The following is a 23,406-nucleotide window of genomic DNA, read 5'->3' on the forward strand; positions in this document are numbered from 1 at the left end:
CTATTCATTTCAACTGATGCCAGATTGTCATCAGAGCGTAGATCCGGACAGAAAGTATGAAACTTCTTCCATACCCCTCCCCTCCAGCTATGTCATATAAACACTTTTAATAACCTGCTATCCAACATATACACTTTTGGGTACTGTGACTATATAACAAGAAAACAAAGCCTGGGAGGGTGGATCTAGAACTACACAATACTAAAGCAAAACCTCAGCCAATAGGGAAAAAGCCATCTCAACAATGACCTGAACCCTGTCTGCTTTGAAGCTGATTTATTTATCCATGAATAATTTTTACAAGTTTCACAAAAATAGATTTCACAAAAAAGTACTTACAAAAGTACACAACAGATGTGACACAAGGCCAAATTGAGTGGATGAGACGAAGATCATGTGTCATCCTTTTTGTCTATTCTCTTAACTAGTTTCAGTCTCCACAATACCACATTCACACTGTAGGCAAATTCTACTTATCTCCGGGTTTTGACGTTTTTTATTTACAACATATATATATATATATATATATATATATATATATATATATATATATATATATATATATAAAAGACTAAATAAAATAAATCATATATATAAAAGGCTATATGCCTGTTTGTCTGTCTGTCTGTCTGTCTGTCTGTCTGTCTGTCTGTCCGTCTGTCTGCCTTCATATTTTCAAACTTTATCTCTCTTGAAACTAAAAGTCACAGAGCAGTACTGGAGGCCTCAAATGATTGGATTTTTTATGAACCATTCTTTTATGGGTCTTTAGCCGGTTAAAATAGTTTTTAAGGGGTCAAAATTGCAAAAATCGTTATACATTTTGTACATTCGTCACAGTTTATTTTTATTTATATCATATGTGTGTCATGTTGGTACAGTGGTAACATCACCAGCTTTGAATGCTACAGTTTTGCTTTTGGGTTCGATTCTAACCGATGGCATTCCACTACTCTTTTTTTTATTTTTGAAATCACGACTCTATAATAATATATAAAAAATCCGGACAAATAAAAATATCATATTTAAGCATATTTTACAACTGGGCAAAGCCAGGTGCCCCACTACTGGTACATATATATAATTTTAATAAATCCTGTTAAGATGCAAATATTTTATTAAAAATCATTAGATTTTTTTTCAACTTGAAGTCAAATTCAAAACAAAATCTGCAGATATATTGGAATTCATTATTGAGATGAGTATTATTTAATAATTTATTTATTGCTGAAGCAACAACTAAGAAAGATGAGGATAATAGTCAGCAATAAATAAATTAAAAATCTACAGACTAAATAAAATATTTGCATCTTTACATAGTTTCAAAGACAACTGTGTTTATCAAAAATTAAAAATTTTCTTAAAGTTGCTTCTACAAGCTTTTTTGCCTATTCTCATTGCACACACACACACACACACACACGCACACACACACACATATATAATTTATTGAAAGATTTTTGGTCGCCTGACGAAGTCTAATTGACTGAAACAAATGACTGTTTGTAGCGACAAAATGTAACTGTTTACCTTCAAATAAATCATAAAAAATATTTTTTTAAAATAATATTATATATATTATATATTATTATTGTTATCGAGCACTATCTAACAACCTCGTTAACTTCATTAGTTCCTATTTTTGAATATCTCAAATTGGATGGGGTCCCGATTTCAAATCTCGCTAGATTCAGCCACTTTGATGAGTCGTAAACGATGAAATACGTGTCAGTGGATAATTATATTTTAAATAAAAATTTTGACTTATTTGTTGTTTCATCAAATACTTCATCATGCAAAATCCAATCCTGCATTTTGCTAATTCCTACCCTCTGATGAGAAGGAGAGTATTTCTTCGAAACTCCGCGGATTAAGGACTATCCATTTATCTAGTGTTTCCTTTTCAAATTAAATATGTTTTTAACTCATTTCAAAGTGTTTTTTAACATATTTCATTAACTGTTTGCTCATATATATATATATATATATATATATATATATATATATATATATATATATACAAAACTTCCGTCTGAAAATACGACTACCCCCAAAATAAGATAAGGGTCAAAACTGGCAAGTCGCTTCCGACAGCTGTAAGACTGGCCCAAGACCTTGATAGTAGGTAACGGAATTTTGTTTTCAAGTATGTGACGAGGCTCTTGGGAGCATGTAAATAAGTAGAGTCAGTTAGTGGGCGTGGCCTTTTTGTTTGTTTGTCAATGAGTTGCGACTGTTCATGCGAGTCTTCCCATAATGCAATTTACCGGAAGTTGTCACTTTCGTCTTTAGTCATCATCAAACAGTTAGCTTGTCCACCATTTTCTGATTTTCTTTGTAACTACATTTTTTGTGTACATTTTTCTTGTTTAAGATAATGGTAAGTCTACCATTTATTCAACCGTTTCAAATTATATTCAAACATCGTTATTTTGTCTTTTAAACCTGAAGTAATCATGGTTTTTCTTTCTCGCTGTTTGTAGGCTCAACTCTCAGAAGAACGAATCTGCGGTGAGTTTTGTATTTTTTTTCTTAAATCAAATTTAGTTGAAGCCATTTTTTTTTATTATTTCGAAATCTCTTTTAAATTTAGACAATTAATTTTATTTTGTTGTGTTGACAATTTCAGCTTATTTTTATCTTGAAGTTTTTGGGATGTTGCTTGCTATAAAGATAAAAATAATACCCCCTCCTAAAAAAAACTATGGTGACGGTACAAAATAGTTAACAACGGCCGCACCCTCCTCATCTTGGGAATGGGTTTTTAAATAACGTTATTGGTCCCCCCGATTTATCGGAGAGGGACCTATGTTATTTATGAAGATGAGGCTTTAACTAATTTGGTGATACGGAAAAATAGGCGACTTGAAGTCCGCAGCAAACAAAGATTGGGTGTTTATGCATTTATGTTACCGTGCCGTGCTATTTTTAAAAAATAGTGTTTTTAAGTTACTATCAAAGTTCACGATATCTTTGTTTTGGTGCTAGTGCACGTACTGATCCGCGCTATTTTTTAAATCGTATTTCCAGTTAAAAGTTTTTATTTTTTTTATTTTTTATTCAATTGTAAGGTTAAAGTATAGATTAGTTACAACCCCCCCCCCATGTTAAGAATAGCTTTTTTAAATAACGTTATTTCAGCACGGATCAATGAGTGCACTACTGCAGTAGTACTGCACTAGTACCTTTGTTTTTATTCCGTTGTCAGATGGAAGTATAGAATAGTTACAAAACGCCCCCTTCCCCATGTTAAGAATGGCTTTCAATGTTATTTCAGTACGATAGCATAAGTGTCAATTTAACCGATATTTTTTTTTTTTTTTTTTTTTTTTAGAAAAACCTGTACTCATGCACTTATTGATCCGTGCTGAAATAATGTTATTTAAAAAGCCATTCTTAACATGGGGAGGAGAGGGTGGTTTGTACCTATTCTGTACTTTAACCTTACAATTGAATAATAATAATAATAATAAAAAAAAACCCCGTAAAACTTTAATTAAACTTGGAAATACGATTTAAAAAAATAGCGCGGATCAGTAAGTGCATTAGCACCGAAAAATCAAACAAAATTTCATAAAGTGGTGCTTTAATTAAAGTATAGTAGACAGATCGATTTTTTTTAAATATGCGATCTTGAACAAAAAATAGTACTTACCATAGCAAAAATAATATAAAAAAATTACGCAAATTCATCGAATAGAACTGCTATTGTGTTTTTCAGTTAAATAATGCCATAGCGATAGACTTTTTATTTATTTATTTTATTTATTTATTTTATTTTTTTATAGCGTTAAGTTCGGGAAAAGGTGTTATTATAACACTGTTATAAATAATAAACTAGATAAAATACTATTAAAAACCACTGAATATATGTCCAGTTATGTCACGGTAACATATATTGAGCGAATTTCTAACAGTATTTTGTCTAGTTTATTATTTATTACACCTTTTTCCGAACTTACCGTGTTAAAGAGAGAGTCAGCCGCCATTTTGAATTTTCCAATATCGGTAAACACTGTATGCTTTTCGAGCTGAATAAACATGTTAAATTGAATAAAAACACGAAAATTATATCCAGTTTGGTAGAAAAGTAATTTATCTTGCCTTTGATAACATTTATTTGTTATATATTTGTTTTTTGACAACTTTTTCGAATCTGTGTACAGTAATACAAACCCAAAAAACTTAAGGAGTGGGACCTTCTTTGAAGGGTCACACCTTAATTTATCAGTGTTATTATCGTTAATTTTTGATTTGTCTGTCAAAACTACCTGTGACATGTTCAGCAACTTTGAATAGAATTTAGTGTAATTCAGTGGTACGAATATAGGTATATGTACTATCAACATGGCTAAAGACAGGAATATGATGGGTGACTCTGGACATATAGTACAAATCGACGAAAGTCTTATTTAAAAGAAAAAACGGTAAATTTTTACGACGTGCCCCCAGAGCGTATTATAAACACCCCAACCTTCCCATGTTAAGAACGGCCTTCGGAATACCCACGCCCAACCTCGAAAGCCATTCTTAACATGGGGTGGTTTTGGGGGAGTTTATACTACGCTGGGCCGGGGCAGGTCGTAAAAAAATAACTAAAAAAATCATGTTTTTAGAGTTCCAAGTGTTATTTTATATACTGCGATGATGCCCCCAAATTCATGACCCAACGTCAAAATGAGGCTATCGTAAATTAGTTCAAGAAATAGATCGATTTACAAGAACGTTGTATGTGAAATGGAATTCCCCTTTCAAATCTTTAAATGTTTTTCAATTTTATTTTTATAATTTGGTAGCTTAGTGTCCAATCGATTATCTGCAGAAATAGTTGGAAAAAAAAAAAAAAAAAAAAGACGAAAAGGAAAAAAATTAAAGGGGGTACAGAAAGTTCACGTGAACCCTATATCCAAAATTTACGAAAATTCATTGGGTAGAAAATTATTTATAGTTAAAAGTAATTTTTATGAAAAATTAGTGGGAATTGCACGTTCTCTAAATATAAACACCTTGAGAATTGCGAATACAGGGGACAGATTTATCTCTTTTCAACAGTTTTGCAGACTTTAAGACCATAGTAATGGATTTTTGTGTTTGTATTACTGTACACATAGATTCGAAAAAGTTGTCAAAAAACAAATATATAACAAATAAATGTTATCAAAGACAAGATAAATTACTTTTCTACCAAACTGGATATAATTTTCGTGTTTTTATTCAATTTAACATGTTTATCCAGCTTGAAAAGCATACAGTGTTTACCGATGTATTGGAAAATTCAAAATGGCGGCCGACTCTCTCTTTAACACGGTAAGTTCGGGAAAAGGTATTATAAATAATAAACTAGACAATATACTATTAAAAAAACACCGAATATATGTCAAGTTATGTCACGGTAACATATATTGAGCGAATTTCTAACAATATTTTGTCTAGTTTATTATTTATTACACCTTTTTCCGAACTTACCGTGTTAAAGAGAGAGTCAGCCGCCATTTTGAATTTTCTAATATATCGGTAAACACTGTATGCTTTTCGAGCTGAATAAACATGTTAAATTGAATAAAAACACCAAAATTATATCCAGTTTGGTAGAAAAGTAATTTATCTTGCCTTTGATAACATTTATTTGTTATATATTTGTTTTTTGACAACTTTTACGAATCTGTGTACTGCACAGTAATACAAACCCGGATTTTTTTTACTAACTGCACAATAGCAGTTGTTCTACTGGATGCATTTCTTGTAAGTTTTGGATCTAATACTATTTTCGACATAAGTACTGTTCCTATGTGCTTGCGTCCCCGCGAGGGCAGTTAGACAGACACAAGGTCGGTTTTTAATGTGGGGGAAATCCAGCTTCTACAAAAGGGGTGTTTTAGATAGCTGTAGCACCAGAAAGATACTACACTGATCTTGCGGTGAAGTACAGTTGTTTTTGCTTAAAACGACATATTAAAAAAAATCTGTCAATTGTCTAAACCAGCACAAAAACATTTAAGACTCTATTTTACGCCATGTTGTAATAAATTTTTAGTCAAATAGTAAACCCTCTCTCTTGGTTGTAAGTTTTCAACGCCCCCCCCCAAATCATTGCAATTTATGCTGTAACAAAGTCATTTTTTTTTTTTTTATAAAGACTTAATATCGATTTTTTTTTTGTATCATTTTTAAATTATTTTTCACTGCCATTTTAATTTTTAAATATTAAAATTCACAAACCACCAATTTTTAATATAATTACAAAAAGTATCTTTTGAAAATAAAATTGCCGCCTTTCACAATCGAATTGACGTTTTCTAAACTACTAACGCTTTTCATCTTTTATTACATAATGCGATTGTCGCCATGTTTTTGTTTATCCCTTTCCCACGATTGTACAGTTCGACACACAATGGTCGTTTTTAATGTTTGAGGGGGGAGTGGAGGGTCTCAATAAAAATTGGGTGCTTGGTAAGATACAGTCGACAGATCGATTTTTTTTTTTTTTTTAAGCAAAAACAATATTACGTACTTAATTGTCATGCTGAAAATAGTAATATATCCAAAAAAGTAAATTTTCAGATTAGGTCCACCTCCACAATTTTCTTTTAAATGACGACTTTTATAGGTTTTCGACTGATTACGAAAATCGCATTGAAATTTTGCAGAAATAAGTAGTTATCGAGATATAAAAGTTGTATTATGTATTGTATTTCTTTGGCGGCCATCTTTTGTACGCGCGCGCGCCATAAACAAATCTACTTATCTATGACTGACACTGCACGCGAGTAAAAAAGATGGCCGCCAAAGAATACAATGCATAGTACAACTTTTTATATCTCGATAACTAATTATTTCTGCAAATTTTCAATACGATTTTCGTATTCAGCATAGTCGAAAACATTTAAAAGATGTCATTTAAAAAAAACAATTGTGGCGGTGGGTGGACCTAATCTAAAAAAATACCAAAGTAATCTTTACGGAAAATTGGGTAAATTTTTACATTAGGTCCACCATAGTTTTCTTTAAAATGATTTCTAAAGGTTTTCGATTATGATGAATACGAAAATCACATTTAAATTTATTTTTCTTAGACCTTATAGGAATGTAAACACAGGGGCATAACTGTGAAAAGAATATTTTAAATTACTTGTCATAGCAGCAATATTTTTTTGCCTTAAAGCGATAAACATTATTTTACTGAAAGATAGCAATTCTACTCGATGAATTTTCGTAATTTTGGATGCATTGCTATTTTCGACATAAAGTATGTAATATTTTTCTAAATGTGCACCATTACTGCTTCCTCCTCAATGTAAGCAGAATTTTTGTGAAATGGTAAATGTCGGCGCGTTACTTACGGAAAAACGGTTAATTAAACGGCTGAAGCAATGAAGAGAAGCAGTAAGCACCTGTTAATGGAATACTCACCACCCCCACACAAAAGAAAACAACGAAAAACAATGTTTTTGGTGCTTATGTTTTTGCAAACCACCCGTGAAAACTTTAATTTTTGATCAATTAAAAAAGCATTAAAAACTAAGACGAAAAAAAAAAAAAAAATTTTTTTTTTTTTTTTTTTTTTGTGTGACTTCATGTGAAAGATTGCGATGTGATAAGATAGGTGTATCAGGATTTTTGTAGGAATTTTTGACACCCCTAACACGAAACTGCGAATAAAATATAAAAATCTCGTAATTTCTCTGTTAAAAGTGGGTTATTTATTTTCTTTATGGATTATACTTCCAAAATAAACTATTAAAGTTGTTTTAAAAGTAATAGAATTATTTTTTTTTTAAACAGTAATGAATTTTCCGAACTCAATATTTTTCAATTTTTAAACTTTAAAAATCTATCAATTTTTCTATTGATTCTATTTTTACGATATTTTCAGGGTCAATGTGAAATTTTGTTTTTTTCCAATAAACCGAATATAATATTTTAGACAAACGTTTTTTTTTTTTAATTCACGCCTCCCCCCATTTTCAAGTTTCTATTAAAAAGTAAATAATTAATTTACTCACCGAAAAGTAAATTATTTTACTCACAAATTGAAGAGAAAAGGTCAATAAATAATATATTCAAATTTAAAACAAAAAACGTGTTTTTTTAGAATTTTACCTGTAAAGTTTGAAGTTTAAAACCTTTTTTTTTAAACCACGTTATTTGTTTTTTGTTTTTTTTTAATGGAACCTTGGTCCTTGCTCCTTTAATTGAAAAAAAAAAAAAAAAATTAGGGCTTGAATTACATTTTTCGAGGAGTTATAAGCTTGGAAAGACAGGGGGTCGAATAATTCACGCCTCCCATTTTGAAATGTCTATTAAAAAGTAAATTAATTTATGTACCAAAGTCTTATATATCACAAATTGAAGAGAAAAGGTCAATAAATAATATATTCAAATTTAAAACAACAAAAAAAAGAACTGTTTTTTAGAAATTTACCTGTAAAGTCCGAAGTTTAAAACCTTTTTAAAAAAAAACACTTTTTTTTTTTTTAATGAAACCTTGGTCCTTGTTCCTTTAATTGAAAAAAAAAATTAGGGCTTGAATTACATTTTTCGAGGAAAGATGGGGTGGAATTATTCACTATTTTCACGAAATTTCTGACACACCTAGTGATAAGACACTTCACTACACCCGTTTGCACGCGAACGTATCATGTAAGAAAAACACTACCGAAGGCGGTGAAATAGCACAAAATAATCCTAAGGTCTAGGGGTTCATACCATGCAAACGGTAAATTTGCGGCGGGTGTGATTATCAGATTCGTTGTCAACGACCTCGAATACCCCTAAAAAAAAAATTAGTGGTCAGTGTTCTGTTGTAGCGTAAGGTAACATTTACCCCATTTTTTTTTTTTTTTTTTTTTTTTTTTTAAATAAAACATGGACACCAAAAATCATTGCCCCATGAAAATACTTCCTCCCCCAAAAAGCGACATAATTTGGGGGGAAAAAAAAAAAAAAAAAAATGGCAATATGAAAAAAAAAATTTTTTTTTAATGGCCACCAATGTCTTAACAATAATTTACGCACTTGAAGTGAAAAAGGCCAATCTGGCAAGCCTTACGAATGCCAAATTTTCAAAACAAGATGGCAGTCTCGATTTTCGTACATTTAGTCTAATAAAAAATGTTTAAAAAAAAATTTGAATTTTGTAGGTTTTGGGTTCTAATGTTTTATATAAAATTTTTATCAATTTTTGTCAATCAAATAATTTACGCTGCTGAAGTACATGTTTGCCAATAATTATTCATACACGTTACTTCTAAGCATTAAAAAAAAAAAATTCAACTCATTTAGCTTTTTTCTTTTGGTGCGTTATTTGAAATCACAAAACAAAAACGCCTTTATATTGTTTATTGCTGTCGAACTAGTCGAACATCGGGCCAGCCAAGCACTAGGTGTATCAGAATTGGCCATTAAAAATGCCGTATATGAACTTGAATAAATCAACTTGCTATCTTTTGAAGCTTATAACTACTTGAAAAATGTAAGTCAAACCCTAATTTTTTTTTTTTTCAATTAAAGGAGCAAAGGCCAAATTAAAAAAAAAAAAAAGTTTAATAGCAAATTATGCAATATTTTCTTTTTTTTTTTATAAATCGGTTTTTTTAAAAAGATTTAAAGAAAATCAATGGAATTTTAGTTCGATTATAAAAAAAAAAAAATATAAATTACAAAAAATCACTTACCTATAAAAATTCTATTTAATGTGTACTTTCATTGTTAAGAATTTATCCATATTTATACTTATATTCCATGTCCTTTTTAAATAAAATACTTTTTTAAACAAGGATTCCAAAAAAAAAAAAACCGTGAACTCAGATTTATTGACTGTTCAAATAAAGGGAGATAAATCTGATTTTTTTTTTTTTTTTTCACGATTATCTTACGATGACTTATAAACGCCAGAACTAATGTCTTATTGTGTACTATTAACCAAAATTAGTATTTTTGTGCCTCCGTAGTTGGAAAAAAGCAGATTCATTTAGAAGTTTTTTCTATTAAATAAAAAATCCAGTCGACCAATTATTTTATTTTTTTTTTTTTAAATATCTAAAAGAAAACATTAAATGAAATAGAAAAAATTGCTGTCAGCGTCCGGTATTTACTTGATGCTATAAGCATAACAAGAGTTTAAAAAAAAAAAAAAAATTAACGTGGTTTAAAAAAGAAAAAGGTTTACACTGTAGACTTTACAGGTAAATTTCCAAGAAACACTTTTTGAAAATTAGAATATTTTATTTATTGATCTTTTATCTTCACTTTGGTACGTAAATTATTTAAATTTTAATAGACATTTCAAAATGGGGTGGTGGGATGAATTTAAAAAAAACGTTTGTCTAAAATATTATATTCGGTTTATTGGAAAGAACATAAAATTTCACATTGACCCTGAAAATATCGTAAAAATTGAACCAAATAGAAAAATTTTGATAGATTTTTAAAGTTTAAAAATTGAAAAAAATTTCACTTGTAAAATTCAATTGATATCATACATAAAAAAAATGGTTGAACGCACACCAGCACTTTGTAAACATTGTTTTTTAAAAAATAAATATTTCTATTTTTTAAACAACTTTAATAGTTTATTTTGGAAGTATATACCATACAGAAAATAAACAACCCACTTTAAAATGAGAAATTACGAGTTTTTTTATATTTTATTTGCAGTTTTCTGTTAGGGGTGTCAAAAATTCTAACACATCTAGCCAAGCACTTCTAAGTCAACAACCTATAACTTTTTGCTCGTTTTTAATGAATTAAAGTCTGAAATATATATTTCACAAAAAAAGAGCTTTTTTTTTTTTTTTTTTTTTGTGGGGGGGGGCGTGTTCATTTTTCTATGTAAATTTGAAAAGATTTTTTTTTTTTTTTTTTTTTATATCTTAAACAAATTTTTTTCTTTTAAACAATGATTCTTAATTTCAAACCTGAGGAATGCTGATTTCTCTCATCAGATATCATCACGAAATGGCAGGTCCTATTCTCATTACTTTCATTCTCTCAATTACATATCTGAAAGAATCCCCCAAAGATTGCCTTCATTCTTACATGACACTAATGTTTTGGCATTATTTGAAAACGTGAATCGTCACATCTTATGGAACATGAAACTGTATTAAAAATAATCTCTAATGTAAAACCTACAACAATTGTCTAGAAATACCTACATGATTTATATTTCGATTCTTTGTTCAACTGATGTAAGCTCTGTATTCAGTTGTCTTTTGTCAAACTTGGAATTTACACAGAATTTCCGACAGAACTCTTTATGATCCATTGAGGTAGTATGCTCTCTTTCTGTTAGCCATGATCTGGTTGAATTCTCAAGTAATTTGTAATTGTATTCGAGCTGGTTTTACAATCTAGAGATTCAAAAAAGTTAAAAATTCAAATGTATAACAGATGCTATCAAATGCTTAGACAAGCTTCTGAACTTGACCTTTACTCCTGATCTAAAATGGGACACGTATGTTAAATCTGTTGCCAAGGCTGCTGGAAAAATGGTAGGATCCTTCTACCGCTTCAGTAGATATCTCGCTCCTGATGCAATTCTCTACCTATATAAAAGCCAGGTTCGGCCAACAATGGAGTACTGTTGCCACATCTGGGCAGGAGCTACTAGAAGCAGTTTATCTTGCCTTGACAGAGTTCAAAATAGACTTTGTGGCTCAGTGGAGGATGCCCTTTTTTCTTCTCTGCAACATCTTTCCCACAGAAGAGACGTTGCAAGCTTGTCTCTACTTTATCGTTATTTTCATGGCAAGTGTTTGTCTGATGCCCCCCCCCCCCTAGGATCAGTGGACCTGGAAGTAGTGGTGAATAAGGGGTTATTCTACACTCTCAAACTCACAAATTGGGGTTGACCACTACATGCAGTTTTGTCTTCAACCGTACATTTAAAGGAGAGGAATTTTAGTTGATAGAGAAGGCTTAGAAAAGATGGCATGGTTTAATCAGTAGAGGTGAATACCTTGCCCAAGGGTGTCCAGCACTGTAATTATCAACAAAAAGTTGGTGTAAACATCTCGAGTTATCCCTTCTCTCCAAACAAGGCATATTGCCACTTGGATGTAAGGGACTACGATATAGGACCAATTATGTAGGAAGTTGAGCAGCAAAATATCTGTTCACATTACATTTGAATTTCTGTCTTGTAGAGATACAGGATACTGCCAGATGTGATAATTTTTCTAGCATGGTAAAGGAAGTCTACCTTTTGTAGCAGGTTTGGCGATGTATTTGTTCCAATTCATATTGCCTATGAACTCTCGGGTAGTGCAATCGGTGGTTGAAAAGGCTTATGTGATCCTTTCTATTGATATTTAATGGAGGGGGCCACATAAAAGTTGTCAACACCTATAAGTGAAAATGCTGACATGGAATGCAAAATCGTCAGAATACATTGATATCCGCCACCCCGTTCTTCCTACCAAGTTGAGTCTTTGCTGTTTAGTGTGAGTTTTTGATGGATTTTCATCTCCAATTTAAGTATTTATTTTTTTAATTTGATTCCACTTTTGATTGTTTTGTAACTAATTCCATTCGTATAAAGTGCTAATAGTTCAATTAACTTTTCTAAACAAATTTGGCCAATATAAATCTTGGAAGAGCAAAGTTCTATTTCTTTACATTATTAAAATAAATCTGGTTATTTGCTGTTAATATGGTGGGTCATTTTTTTTTTCATTAACCCCCCCCCCTTTTTTTTCATTAAAATACCCCCCCCCCCTTTTTTTTTTAGTGACTGTACATGCAATGATAACTGTGTGTACAGTGGTTACAATTGTAAACTAACTGAACATAATATTATGATTATTCCAAGTTTGATTGGCAACTAGTTAACATTCCCTTAATTACAAATATTAACGTTTAACTCTTAAAGTGTAGTATCTGTTTAGATGCTACACTTAATTTATTCAGTCCTTGGTCAGTGAAGGAGAAATCCTTCTAGACTTGTAATTCTTATTTTTGTTCCAATCCAGAGTTTCTATTTTAGTTGGATTTTCCCTATATTAAAAACTAACCTTGTGTCTAACTTTGTCATTGCAGGGATGTAATTAAGTAGAAACTCTTAATTAGCAAATCAAATCAACAAAATTAAATAAGATATATACAGTAGAACCCCAGGATACAGTGACCCTAGGATACGTTTTTTTTTTTTTTTTTTTTTTTTTTTCCAGGTTATGATGTAGAATACAATGTTTTTCCGGCCCCTGGTTACGGTATTTGTCTGCAAATTTTATTATATACATGTGTATTATATATTGTACTGTATTTTACTTATTTTAGTTCTACTGTAATACACATGTACATAATCAAAAAAACATAAATAACACCGTAAGGCGGGCTAAATACCATAACCAGGGTCTGGAAAAATATTGCATTCCACATCGTAACCTGAAAAAACTGTACCCTAGGGTCATCGTATCCTGGGGTTCTACTTTAAAATAAAATATTAAACTTTAAAAAAAAAATTTTTTTTACACGAGTGCTACAAAATAGAATCCATAAATTACCTTGATTCCGGCTTTCAAGTGCACTCTCTAACTTCACTGGATTTTTTTTTTTTTTTCATTAAAGGTTCCTTTTTTGACATAGCATACGCTCCTTGTTCCATACGTTTATGCTGGTGAATAAATATTTAATTGAAAATGATTGAGTTCTTTGATATTGTCATTTCATCTATTTACCTTTGCTTTGTATCATACAGTGTCACTTTAATTTCTTGATGTAATTTTATATTGATGAATACAGTTACTTCCATTTCATTTGGTGCAAAAATATTTTGGATAAAAATCAAATTGCTACTAAAAATGCTACTCAATGATGTTGGGTAGATACAGTCAAGCTATTACATAATGTGAGTTTAAAGACTGGTTTAGATCTGATGACCTCAAAGTTTTAAAAATTTGGACAGTATAAGATGTTTGCAGAAGAGAAGACTTTTATATGGTTATGTTGAAAGAATGGTTGACAGTTCTTAGGTTAGATGTAGAACAGTTAAGGTAGCAGGTTCAGTCCATAAGGGAAGGCTAACAAAAACAATGGGAGGAAATAATAAAATGGACTTGAGAAAGTGGGATAAAGAAAGACCTGGCCAGAGATAGTTTTAAAGTCAATTTCTTAAAGCAGTCTAAGACCTGTCAGCATGTAAAATGGATGTCAAACAAAATATAAGATGGTTGCATGATCTACAATTGTAAAATGTAAATTTTGCAAGCATGCTTATAAGAATTTTTCTTTCTATCATGGGGGTGGGAGCAGGTTTGCTATTTACTAACAAAGATAATTATCCCCCCCCCCCTCAAGTCATTTAAAGTATTTGCATAACTTGTTTGGTTGAAATTGTTTGGGGGGGGAAAAAAAAAAAAATTCCTAATTTGTTTTGTTTTATCAAGAATGTTACATATTTGTCTGAATTTCTGACAAATGTTTAATGTCGATGAGTCAATATTGATAATGACCTTGTTTGAAATGCCTTGTTTGAATAAGTTTGAAATGTCGATAAATGTTATCAATTATAAAATTTTCTCGTGTAACAATTTTACATCTAAGCTGACATAATGATTGGCATCTACTGATGTGATAGGATATTAGCTATCCAGTGTGACTTGGGTGAAGGGATTACATAAAATAAAGTTCCCAAAGAGGCATTCAGCCTAGATGTGTTGAACTGGCTTCTTCCAAAGGAAGTTTCATGGGAATAGCAAATTCACAAATGGTTCTGTTACTTGTATATTTTCATCAGAGAAGATGATGACATTAAGTTTTTGCAGTTCTAGTTGACGTTGTCTTGCATCACTTGGTATTACCAAATGGTCACTCATCTGGCACTGATTGGACTCTGTTGCTTAACTTCGGTGATTTAATGAGAACTGCTTTGTCAATAGGATAATGCCATAAATAAAACTTTGTTCAAAACAATATGTATACTTTACGGGTACATCCATCGAATGGCAGTGCGACATCGGTCATATTCAAAACAAAATGAGATCCCGTCACCTTGTGAAGTCATATTGTCTGATTTGCATTGACTACAATGCTGTATCAAGTTGATGCTATCAGGAGTTGAGGTTTTAAGAACGTTTCTAAGTGAAAAACTAAGTCATAAACCGCTTGCTTGGTGTATCATTTTTTTTTTTTTTTTTTTTTTTTTTAAGCACAAGTGTTTAGATGACTTGTATGTAAATCGTTTTTTTGTATCCATTATTTTTTTTTTTTCTGTTTCTCGTTTGTTCTCTTATCATTACAAACACCTTCTCACACCTGAGGCTAATCTCTATCTCTACAAATCTGTCTGACCATGTATGGAGTACAGTCATGTTTGGGCTGATGAATCTATCTTGCTTGATAAGGTGCAGAAATGAGTCTCTAATTTGACCCCCCCCCCATTCTTCTCTGCACCCTCTCTCTCACAGACATGATATTGCTAGTCTTCGTTTTTTTATAGAAAAAAATGACATGTTCTTTAAAATTGTCTGATCTCTTCCTTTGTTCCAGTTCATTTGACTCCTTGGTCTAGTGGTCTCCATCAATTCTATTTTATTACCTCGTCGTAACACAGCTTCCTATTCCAGTAGCTTCTTTACAAGAATTGCAGACTTGTTGTCCTCTCTTCCCACTGACTGTTTTTTCCCTAATAACTTTGACCGTTTCAAGACTAAAGTCAATAGGCATTTCCTTTCTTTGAGATAATCACATTTCGTTCCTGTTAACTTCTTACATCAAGTGGCTTCATGCCTTGTCTGGAGCGATTTTCATTTACAAATAAATCATATTCAGGGGGAGCAGTGTATCTAAATGCTTCACTCCATTGTTTCCTCTCCACAGAAACATCTATGGTAATTTGGAGTCGGTGTCCTTTTTCCATAGTTTTTGTGCCTGCTTAAACTGTTGCAAGTCAGATTTTAAGAGTTGGATCAAAGTAGCATTTAAGCTGACAGATTACTTTGATTCTGACTAACCAATTTTCATTTATTGTTGTATTGTTATCAGTAATAAACTAACGTGCTTCACTATAATTAAAAAAAAAATTCTTAATCCGATTTGTATGTTTGCTAATGTGTAACATCTATAATATAATTCTCACCTGTCTGTTTAAATGTATGTTTGTATGTCTGCCTAAAACTTTCAACAGGTGACGGATTTTCATGGTATCGTTTTGAAGCTCGACCCTTTGGATGAGAAATATCGAAAAATTGGCTAAAAACATTAATTCCTTCATCCTCAACTGGGCACTTTTCTACATGGAGGGTCACTTTCCTCTTTTCAATTGACTAGCCTTAATTTAAACCTTCACCACTTCTGGTTTGGCGAAGGATACCACGGCAAAAACGTCACATTTTTTTTTTTTTTTCACATTATTTTCTTCCTTCATGGTACAGGTTCGAGCCTGCCTGCTACCACTTTTTTTACCGCAAAGGAGGAAAAGAAAGTTAAAAAAAAAAAACCTGACCTGTTAGCTGTTGCGCCCATCGCCAAACCGGAAGTGACATAGGTTTAAATTAAGACTAGACAATCAAAAAGAGGTGACTTTCGAAAATATTGGCGAAAATATTGGTGAAAAAAGCGACATCTCCCTGTAAAAAAAATGCCCAGTTAAGGGTGAAGGAATTAATGTTTTTGACCAATTTTTCAATATGTCGTCCGAAGGGTCGAGCTTCAAAATGATACTGATGTCGTGAAAATCCGTTGCCTCTATCAAAAGTTTTTGCGGAACATACAAACATACATACATTTAAACAGACAGGTGAGATTTATATTATAGATAATTGGTTTCATTTAACTATTATGCTCAGTTTTATTTATACATAGTTTCTACATTGTGCATAATTGGGTAGCATTTAGAATGAAAGTGTATGTGTATATATATATATATATATATATATATAATGACCTTGTTTGTGCACATGGAACGGTCTCTACCAAACTTCTCAATTTTGTATATAGGGAATTTGGACCTGTTAAAAAAATTTGATTGTAAATATAACTGCTAAGGGGTCTAAAAAAAAAATTCACCTTGGCAGTGAAAGTTGACTAAACTTGTTACTTTTGTGCATGCACAAATAGTTATAAATTAGTTGCTTGATTATTGCCGTTTTTTTTTTTTTTTTTTTCTTCTATTGATAGCTTATGCTGAATGTTTTGGTTTCGATTCTAGCTGAAAGCACCCAAGTCATTTTTTAACTTTTGAAATCGCTATTATATATTGGATAAATTATTATAATCAAAATGGGATTGGCTCTATAATAATAAAATACAAAATCTGCATTGCTTAAAATATATTTAAGCATATTTTACGACCGGGCAACTTCTAGTATCTTCTGCACAAAATCAAAACCTTTTTTGAGATGTGATAGCCTCTTTTTTTTTTTTTTTTTTTTTTTTTTTTTTTTTTTGTATTTTGGTAAGATTAAGATTCTTTTTAGTGCTAACCATTCCTTTTTACATGAGTCTCCCTTTTCAAACACTAAGAAAATCTGTTGGCAAGAATTTTATCTTAGGATCTCTAATACAAGAAGAAACATTGGTGTTTATTCATAGAAATATTTCCCACGGAAAGAGGTAGAAGTATCTCTTTACAATCTGGACATTTTCCTGGCCCGTCTTAAGCCTTATCTGAAAAGTTTGTGTTTTATTTAGATGTTTATTTTTAAATCCGTTCTACTCTGGTTTTGGTCTGTCCCAAAACATTCCCCATCTCTCTCTCTCTCTCTCTTATATCTTCGGGTTTCCTTCCCTTAGGAGACTTTGCTTCTTTTACATTTGAGAAATCACAATTCTTGACGGCATTTCTTATTTCTAATGACATTTCTTGATTTATAATCTGCAATTGCATCTTTCCCCAACGTGTCAAAGAAATACCGATTTCAAGTTGTCTGATCAGAATTGGTGTTAAGTTTCTAAATTTTTGAGATGAGGATTGATGCTATCTGAACTACTGTTCTCATCTTGAGTGTTATTTTCACATTTTGGTCAATGTAACCTTCGACCTTCAAGTGTATCTTGTCAAACACAAAATTTGCACAGAATATCAAACAGAACCCTTTATTTTAATCTATGAGAGTAGCATGTTCTTGTTCCATCAGTCTTGACTATGAAGAAGTCCTAAGTAATTCGCTATTTTAAGTGTTGCTTGCACTGAGAATTGAACCTTCAACTTTTGGAAAAGTTTAACTTGCATTAGTTGAATTTTATCAAGTACTCTATCCACTATTCTACGGGTTTTTGGTGAATAAAAGTTCTTTGTAAAATTCAGTTGTAAGGAACATGAAAATCCTTGATAATTGCTCAAAAATTGAAAATTAAGCAAAATACTGCTAGAACATTTTTGGCAGATTGACATTTATTAGATGTTTCTACCAATGTTTTTAATTTTCGATTTTTGAGCAATTATCAACGGTCTCGTGTGTGTGAAAAACAATCTCTCCCAAACTACTTTGTCAATTTCTGGTCTACAGGCTTGGTAGGCGTAAGTTGACTTTAAGTGCATAAATATACATTAAACTGCGTTAATTTAGTTTTAATGTCCAAAGCTCAAATGTTAGAGAGATAAATATTTTGTTTTCGATTCTAGTTGATACTCAAGTCGTGTTTTTTATATATATATATATATATATTATAAAAATTTTTTAGCTTTTGAAATCGCTGTACAATATAATAAAAACATTTGCTTTATAATAAATAAAAAATTTGCATTAACACATTTTATGCTAGGTAATGCCGGGCAGTCTGCTAGTATGTGTGTTATATATACCAAGTTAAAGGTATTTAGAAGATAAAACTCCTGAATTAAAACGAGGTTATTAAGAGTGATCAATAAAAAAGAGCAAAATATATTATTTATATAGACAAATATGTAATATTTGTCTATATAAATAAAAAAAAAAAATGTCATAACTGAACGGTGACCACTCAGTTTATTTTTAATTAAAAAATGCTTTAAACTAATAAAACAAAACTACCGGATAGGTAGAATAAACTCTTGCCTTTTGGTAATATTTTATTTTTTTAAACTTTTTGTTTTGTTGGTTTCTGCTATTTTTTATTTATTTTTAAAATTTTTAAAAAATTTTTTGTTTTTTGATACGCCTAATTTTTCATCATAGAGCTGAAGTTTAAAGATTTAAATAAAAAATGGTAATATCAGTGTCCAGAGAGCAGAATTCATTCCTTGGTAATGCTGGATATGTCTGCTGATAAGCCTGTGTGTAAATGAATAGCTGTAGATTTAAAAAAAAAAAATTTTTTTTTTTTTAGTAGTTTTATTTATGTATTTCTTATCTGTAATTTTTGTAATTCAAATATAGTACACCCCCTCGTTTTTTTATGGAAGAGATAAATTGAGAAAAAGCACTGGTCAAAATAAAAAGTAAAATTTTTTTTTTTTCCTCTTGACAAGAATATCTATGTCATCTACTTGGCCTTTTGGCCAAGATCAAAGTGTAGTATCTGTTCTTCAGACGCTGCTGCACTTCTATTTCTTGTTCTCTTTCCGTGGAGGAGCAGTCCTTGACGACTGAGACAATTTTTTATTTTTGTACCTTTTCTCCACGTTAAAAAACGACCCTGGTATCTGTCCCGTGGGAAGGCATTGTAAATAGGTATAAATGTACTCCTCTCCCCCACCCTCCTGAACATTTTAGAACTTAGTGAAATTATATACACACACACAAATTATTGATCTAAATTATGACAAACTGCTTCATAATTTTGAGTATTTTTTTATTTTTGCAGACTGTTATCCTCGTCTTCATAGTTGGTTTTTCTCAACCTGTTTCGCCCAACTTATCCTTTAGCCTTCTTCAGGTGGTTAACTGTGATGGGATAGGAATGGTGACTCTTGTAATTGTATCCTTTGTGATGAGAAACAACTATGAAAATGAGCATAACAGTCCGCAAAAAAAAAAAAAAATATATATATATAAATCCTCATTTCCAAAGGAGTACCCCTCCCCCCAAAATATATATATATTATACTGCTTCATCTTTTTAGTTATAAAGTGATGAATATCAGTGTCAACCACTTCTGCTTGTTAAGATGGTTTGTTTTAAGTTGCCTTTATTTCTAGTGAAATTTAAATTCACAAATAATTTGTAAACAGGTGGCTTATTTTGTCATGCCAGGTTTTTAAATTTGGAAATGCCTAGCAGTAGTAAGAAAACTGAAAGTGTCAACCCTCTTCCCCTTCTCCCTTTGAAATTGTCCCCCTACCCTGGATTGCGTGTAGGAGTGGGGAGCATCTGTTTATGCAGGACTTCTACTCTTGGGAGTGGAGTTTGTTCATTTTGGAGGAAATCAGATAATTTCTTTTTGTTTGTTGATAACACACACTTTCGCTCTCTCTTTCTCTCTCTCTCAGGTTCATAGTTTTGGTTGGAATGTTGTTGCTGATCCACTCCCTCATTCAACATTCCTACTGTGAACATTTGTCAGTCAGATTGCCTGATTATAATTTAAAAAAAAAGAAAAAAAAAAAAAAGAAAAAAGGGCACTTCCTTTTTCAATTTGCTATCTTGACTAAAGACACTAACTTCCATGTTCTCCAAACTGGAAGAATGGAGAGGAAAAAGACATTTAGGTTTTATTTTGAATCCCCCCCTCACACACACACAAACAGACTGAAAAAAAAAGCGAATTCTCAGACAATTATTGTATTCTAATTTTTTTTTTTTTTTTTTTTTTTTTTTTTTAATGGCAGATATGTGTACAATGCAGTAATCTTTCTGGTCTTTTACTTTGATAAAAATGTTAAAGTAAAAATGCAGACTAAAGAAAATAATGAATAGCTTTTTTTTTTTTTTTTTTTTTTTTTGCTTTGAAATTAATTTACCATATTTTATTTGTAAAATTTGATTGCCTACAAGAGATTTTTTTTATCCCCGCTTTCCCCATTTAAAATTTTTTTTTTTTTTATTTGAAAGTCAAGAATGACATTTTTGCACCCACCTAATATTAAATTCATAGTTTTTTTTTTTTTTTTTTTTTTTACCCTGGAAAGTTTTACTCATGGGAGAGTTAATTTATTTGTTCCTATTGACATGACACTAATTTTGGGAAGTTTATGAATCATAGATAGATTTTAAAGCTTTTATGCAATTTAAATAAAAAAAAAAACACAAAAAAAATTGAAGGAAATATTTTTTTTGTAATTATGAATTCTAAAACTAATATTACGAGATAATTGTTAGCCAATTAAGACTGCAACTGCTCTGGATCATCAGTCATGCGGTGCTAGAAAGACTTATCCTGCCTTGACAGTTCAAAATGGACTTTGTAGCCTAGTGAGAGCTGCCCTTTTCTCTTCCCTGCAACCTCTTTCTCACAGAAGAGATGTTGCGAGCCTGTCTCTGCTTTATTGTTATTTTCATGACAAGTGCTCGTCTGAGCTTCAATCTATGCCCCCCCCCTCGTCAAACATTCATGAGAAACACTCGTCTAACTGAAAACACTATCAGTAGTTTCCCTCACTTTTTGTCTGTGCCTTTGATCTAAACGTAGATTTCATGAACAGAGCTTCTTTTTTAGAACTGCACACTTGTGGAACTCTTTTCCGTTTGCCTGCTTTCCAGCTGACTACGATATGTTCGTCTTCAAGTCCAACGCTAAGTTCTTGAGGAGCCGTTCCCCTTAAGTAATTGAATTTATCAAATTTACGCTGCTAACGATTACTATGATGTTGTCCTTTTGATTGCTGTACGCTCTTTAATCCTTATCCTCGAGTGGCCTCTGGGCCTTGATAAGTGGTGATTCCCTTGTAAAAAAAAAAAAAATCTTTCAACTGTTCACGATTTTAATTTTTTTATTAAATCGGATGTTTATGAAAGTTACATATCGTTTGGTGATAAATTGAATAAAAATGTCCAACGAAACATTTTCTAAATTTGGCTTTAATTGTGAATACAAACGTGTCTCGTCTGTCTGAAGCTGAAACTATGCTCATACTATCTTTTTAATCTTAGTTTGGTGGAAAGGGAGAAGATAGTGTGAAATCTATTAGATTTCATTATGCCATCCTCCCTTGCATTACCTCCTTGGAAGGTGCAGACAATAAGTACTAGAAAAAAAATAATTATGAAGCAAAATGTCTGCAATATTTACTACTACAGCACAATTATAGTCGGTTGTTCCCAGAGTACGAGGGTTGGATGTTTGGGTCAAATGGCTTCTCTTCACTTGATTCAATCCATTGCTGATACTTTTGTTTAAACTATGCTGTTTCAGGTTCTGCTTGATATTGTCTATCTCTACCTCGGACAACCTCTTAGACAGGCTCCAAGAATATCGAAGTTAATTCTTTTTGGCTCGTCACCTGTTAAAAGTGGCTAAATTATCTGCCTATTTCAGAGTAAGGTCTTAACTACTGAATTGAGGTCCCATCTGGATCTCGGCTCATTGAGAGAGGGGGGGGGTTACCAGCAATATTTGAGGAGCATATCCATCGTATCTTTGCATGATTGCCGAATTAGTCTGGTAATGTCCTCAATTGTAATGGGTCAAGTCTCGCTGGCATACAAGAGAACTCTTTTGAGACGGGTGTTATAAGCATACTGTGTGAAGAGATGCGTCTGTAATATTTACAAAGATTTCACATGAACTGTAAATATTTCGCATTACTTAAATGTCTTCATGGCTTCTTTTAAAATAATCGCTAATATTATGTTATGAATGCAAAATGAGTGGGGGTTTGTCTGCCATCCAAAAATATTTTCCCAGAGAGTTAAAAAAAAAAAAAAAAAAAAAAATATATATATATATATATAAAGTATAAAATAAAGATGTATTAGATACGTTTGAAGCCAAAGCACATTATTACAAAATAAACATTTTTGTTTGAAATTTATAAATATATTTCGAAGTAAACCTTCATCTTCAGTATGTTTTTTTTTTTTTTGCAGTGTTGTTGTTGGAGCATAGAATCAGTAGAAGTCCTTTTGTTGTTTCTGCGGTAGTATTTCAAATGTCAGAACGGTGCGTTGGTCACGCGGAATTCACTGGTTGAGTTTGAATAAAATAAATGTATCAGATACGTTTGAAGCCAAAACAATGCATTATAAATTTTAATATGAATTTCAAACAAAATCTTTATTTTGTAATAATGCGTTGTTTTGGCTTCAAACGTATATAATACATATTTATTTTATTCAATCTCAACCAGCGCTTCTATTCAAGGAACATAAACCCTAATGTGAATATAGAGTATGTTTATTAGTAATAGGAAATTACATTTAAGTCTATTAATTTTGGAAAATATTTTTAAATTGAGTGTTTTTTTTTTTTTTTCTTTTTTTTTTTTTTTAAATGCTTATGAAATTTGAGAAAATTTAAAAAAATTTTTTAAGTTTAATAGTTTTGAAAAGAATGATCAGTACAAAGTATTATTTATTTACCTCCTCGTTGGGTGGTTAGGCACAAGG

The 23,406-nt window shown here is 31.4% G+C and overlaps 1 protein-coding gene across 2 annotated transcripts in view; it reads left to right on the forward strand.

Annotated features, from left to right (window-relative positions):
* Positions 1-2,241: 2,241 nt before the first annotated feature.
* LOC145297752 (myosin-2 essential light chain-like) overlaps positions 2,242-23,406 on the forward strand; it is a 45,858-nt gene continuing 24,693 nt past the window's right edge. The window contains exons 1-2 of one of the 2 annotated variants that reach the window (XM_080143985.1): positions 2,242-2,380; positions 2,484-2,511. In XM_080143985.1, the coding sequence (XP_080000111.1) occupies positions 2,378-2,380; positions 2,484-2,511 (31 nt within the window). In that variant the 5' untranslated portion in view covers positions 2,242-2,377. The remainder of the gene's footprint in view (positions 2,381-2,483; positions 2,512-23,406) is intronic. The other variant, XM_080143986.1, reaches the window with a different exon arrangement.

This window comes from Euprymna scolopes, chromosome 18 (assembly GCF_053919585.1).
Source record: "Euprymna scolopes isolate OS-2025 chromosome 18, ASM5391958v1, whole genome shotgun sequence".
Taxonomy (NCBI): Eukaryota; Metazoa; Mollusca; class Cephalopoda; order Sepiida; family Sepiolidae; genus Euprymna; species Euprymna scolopes.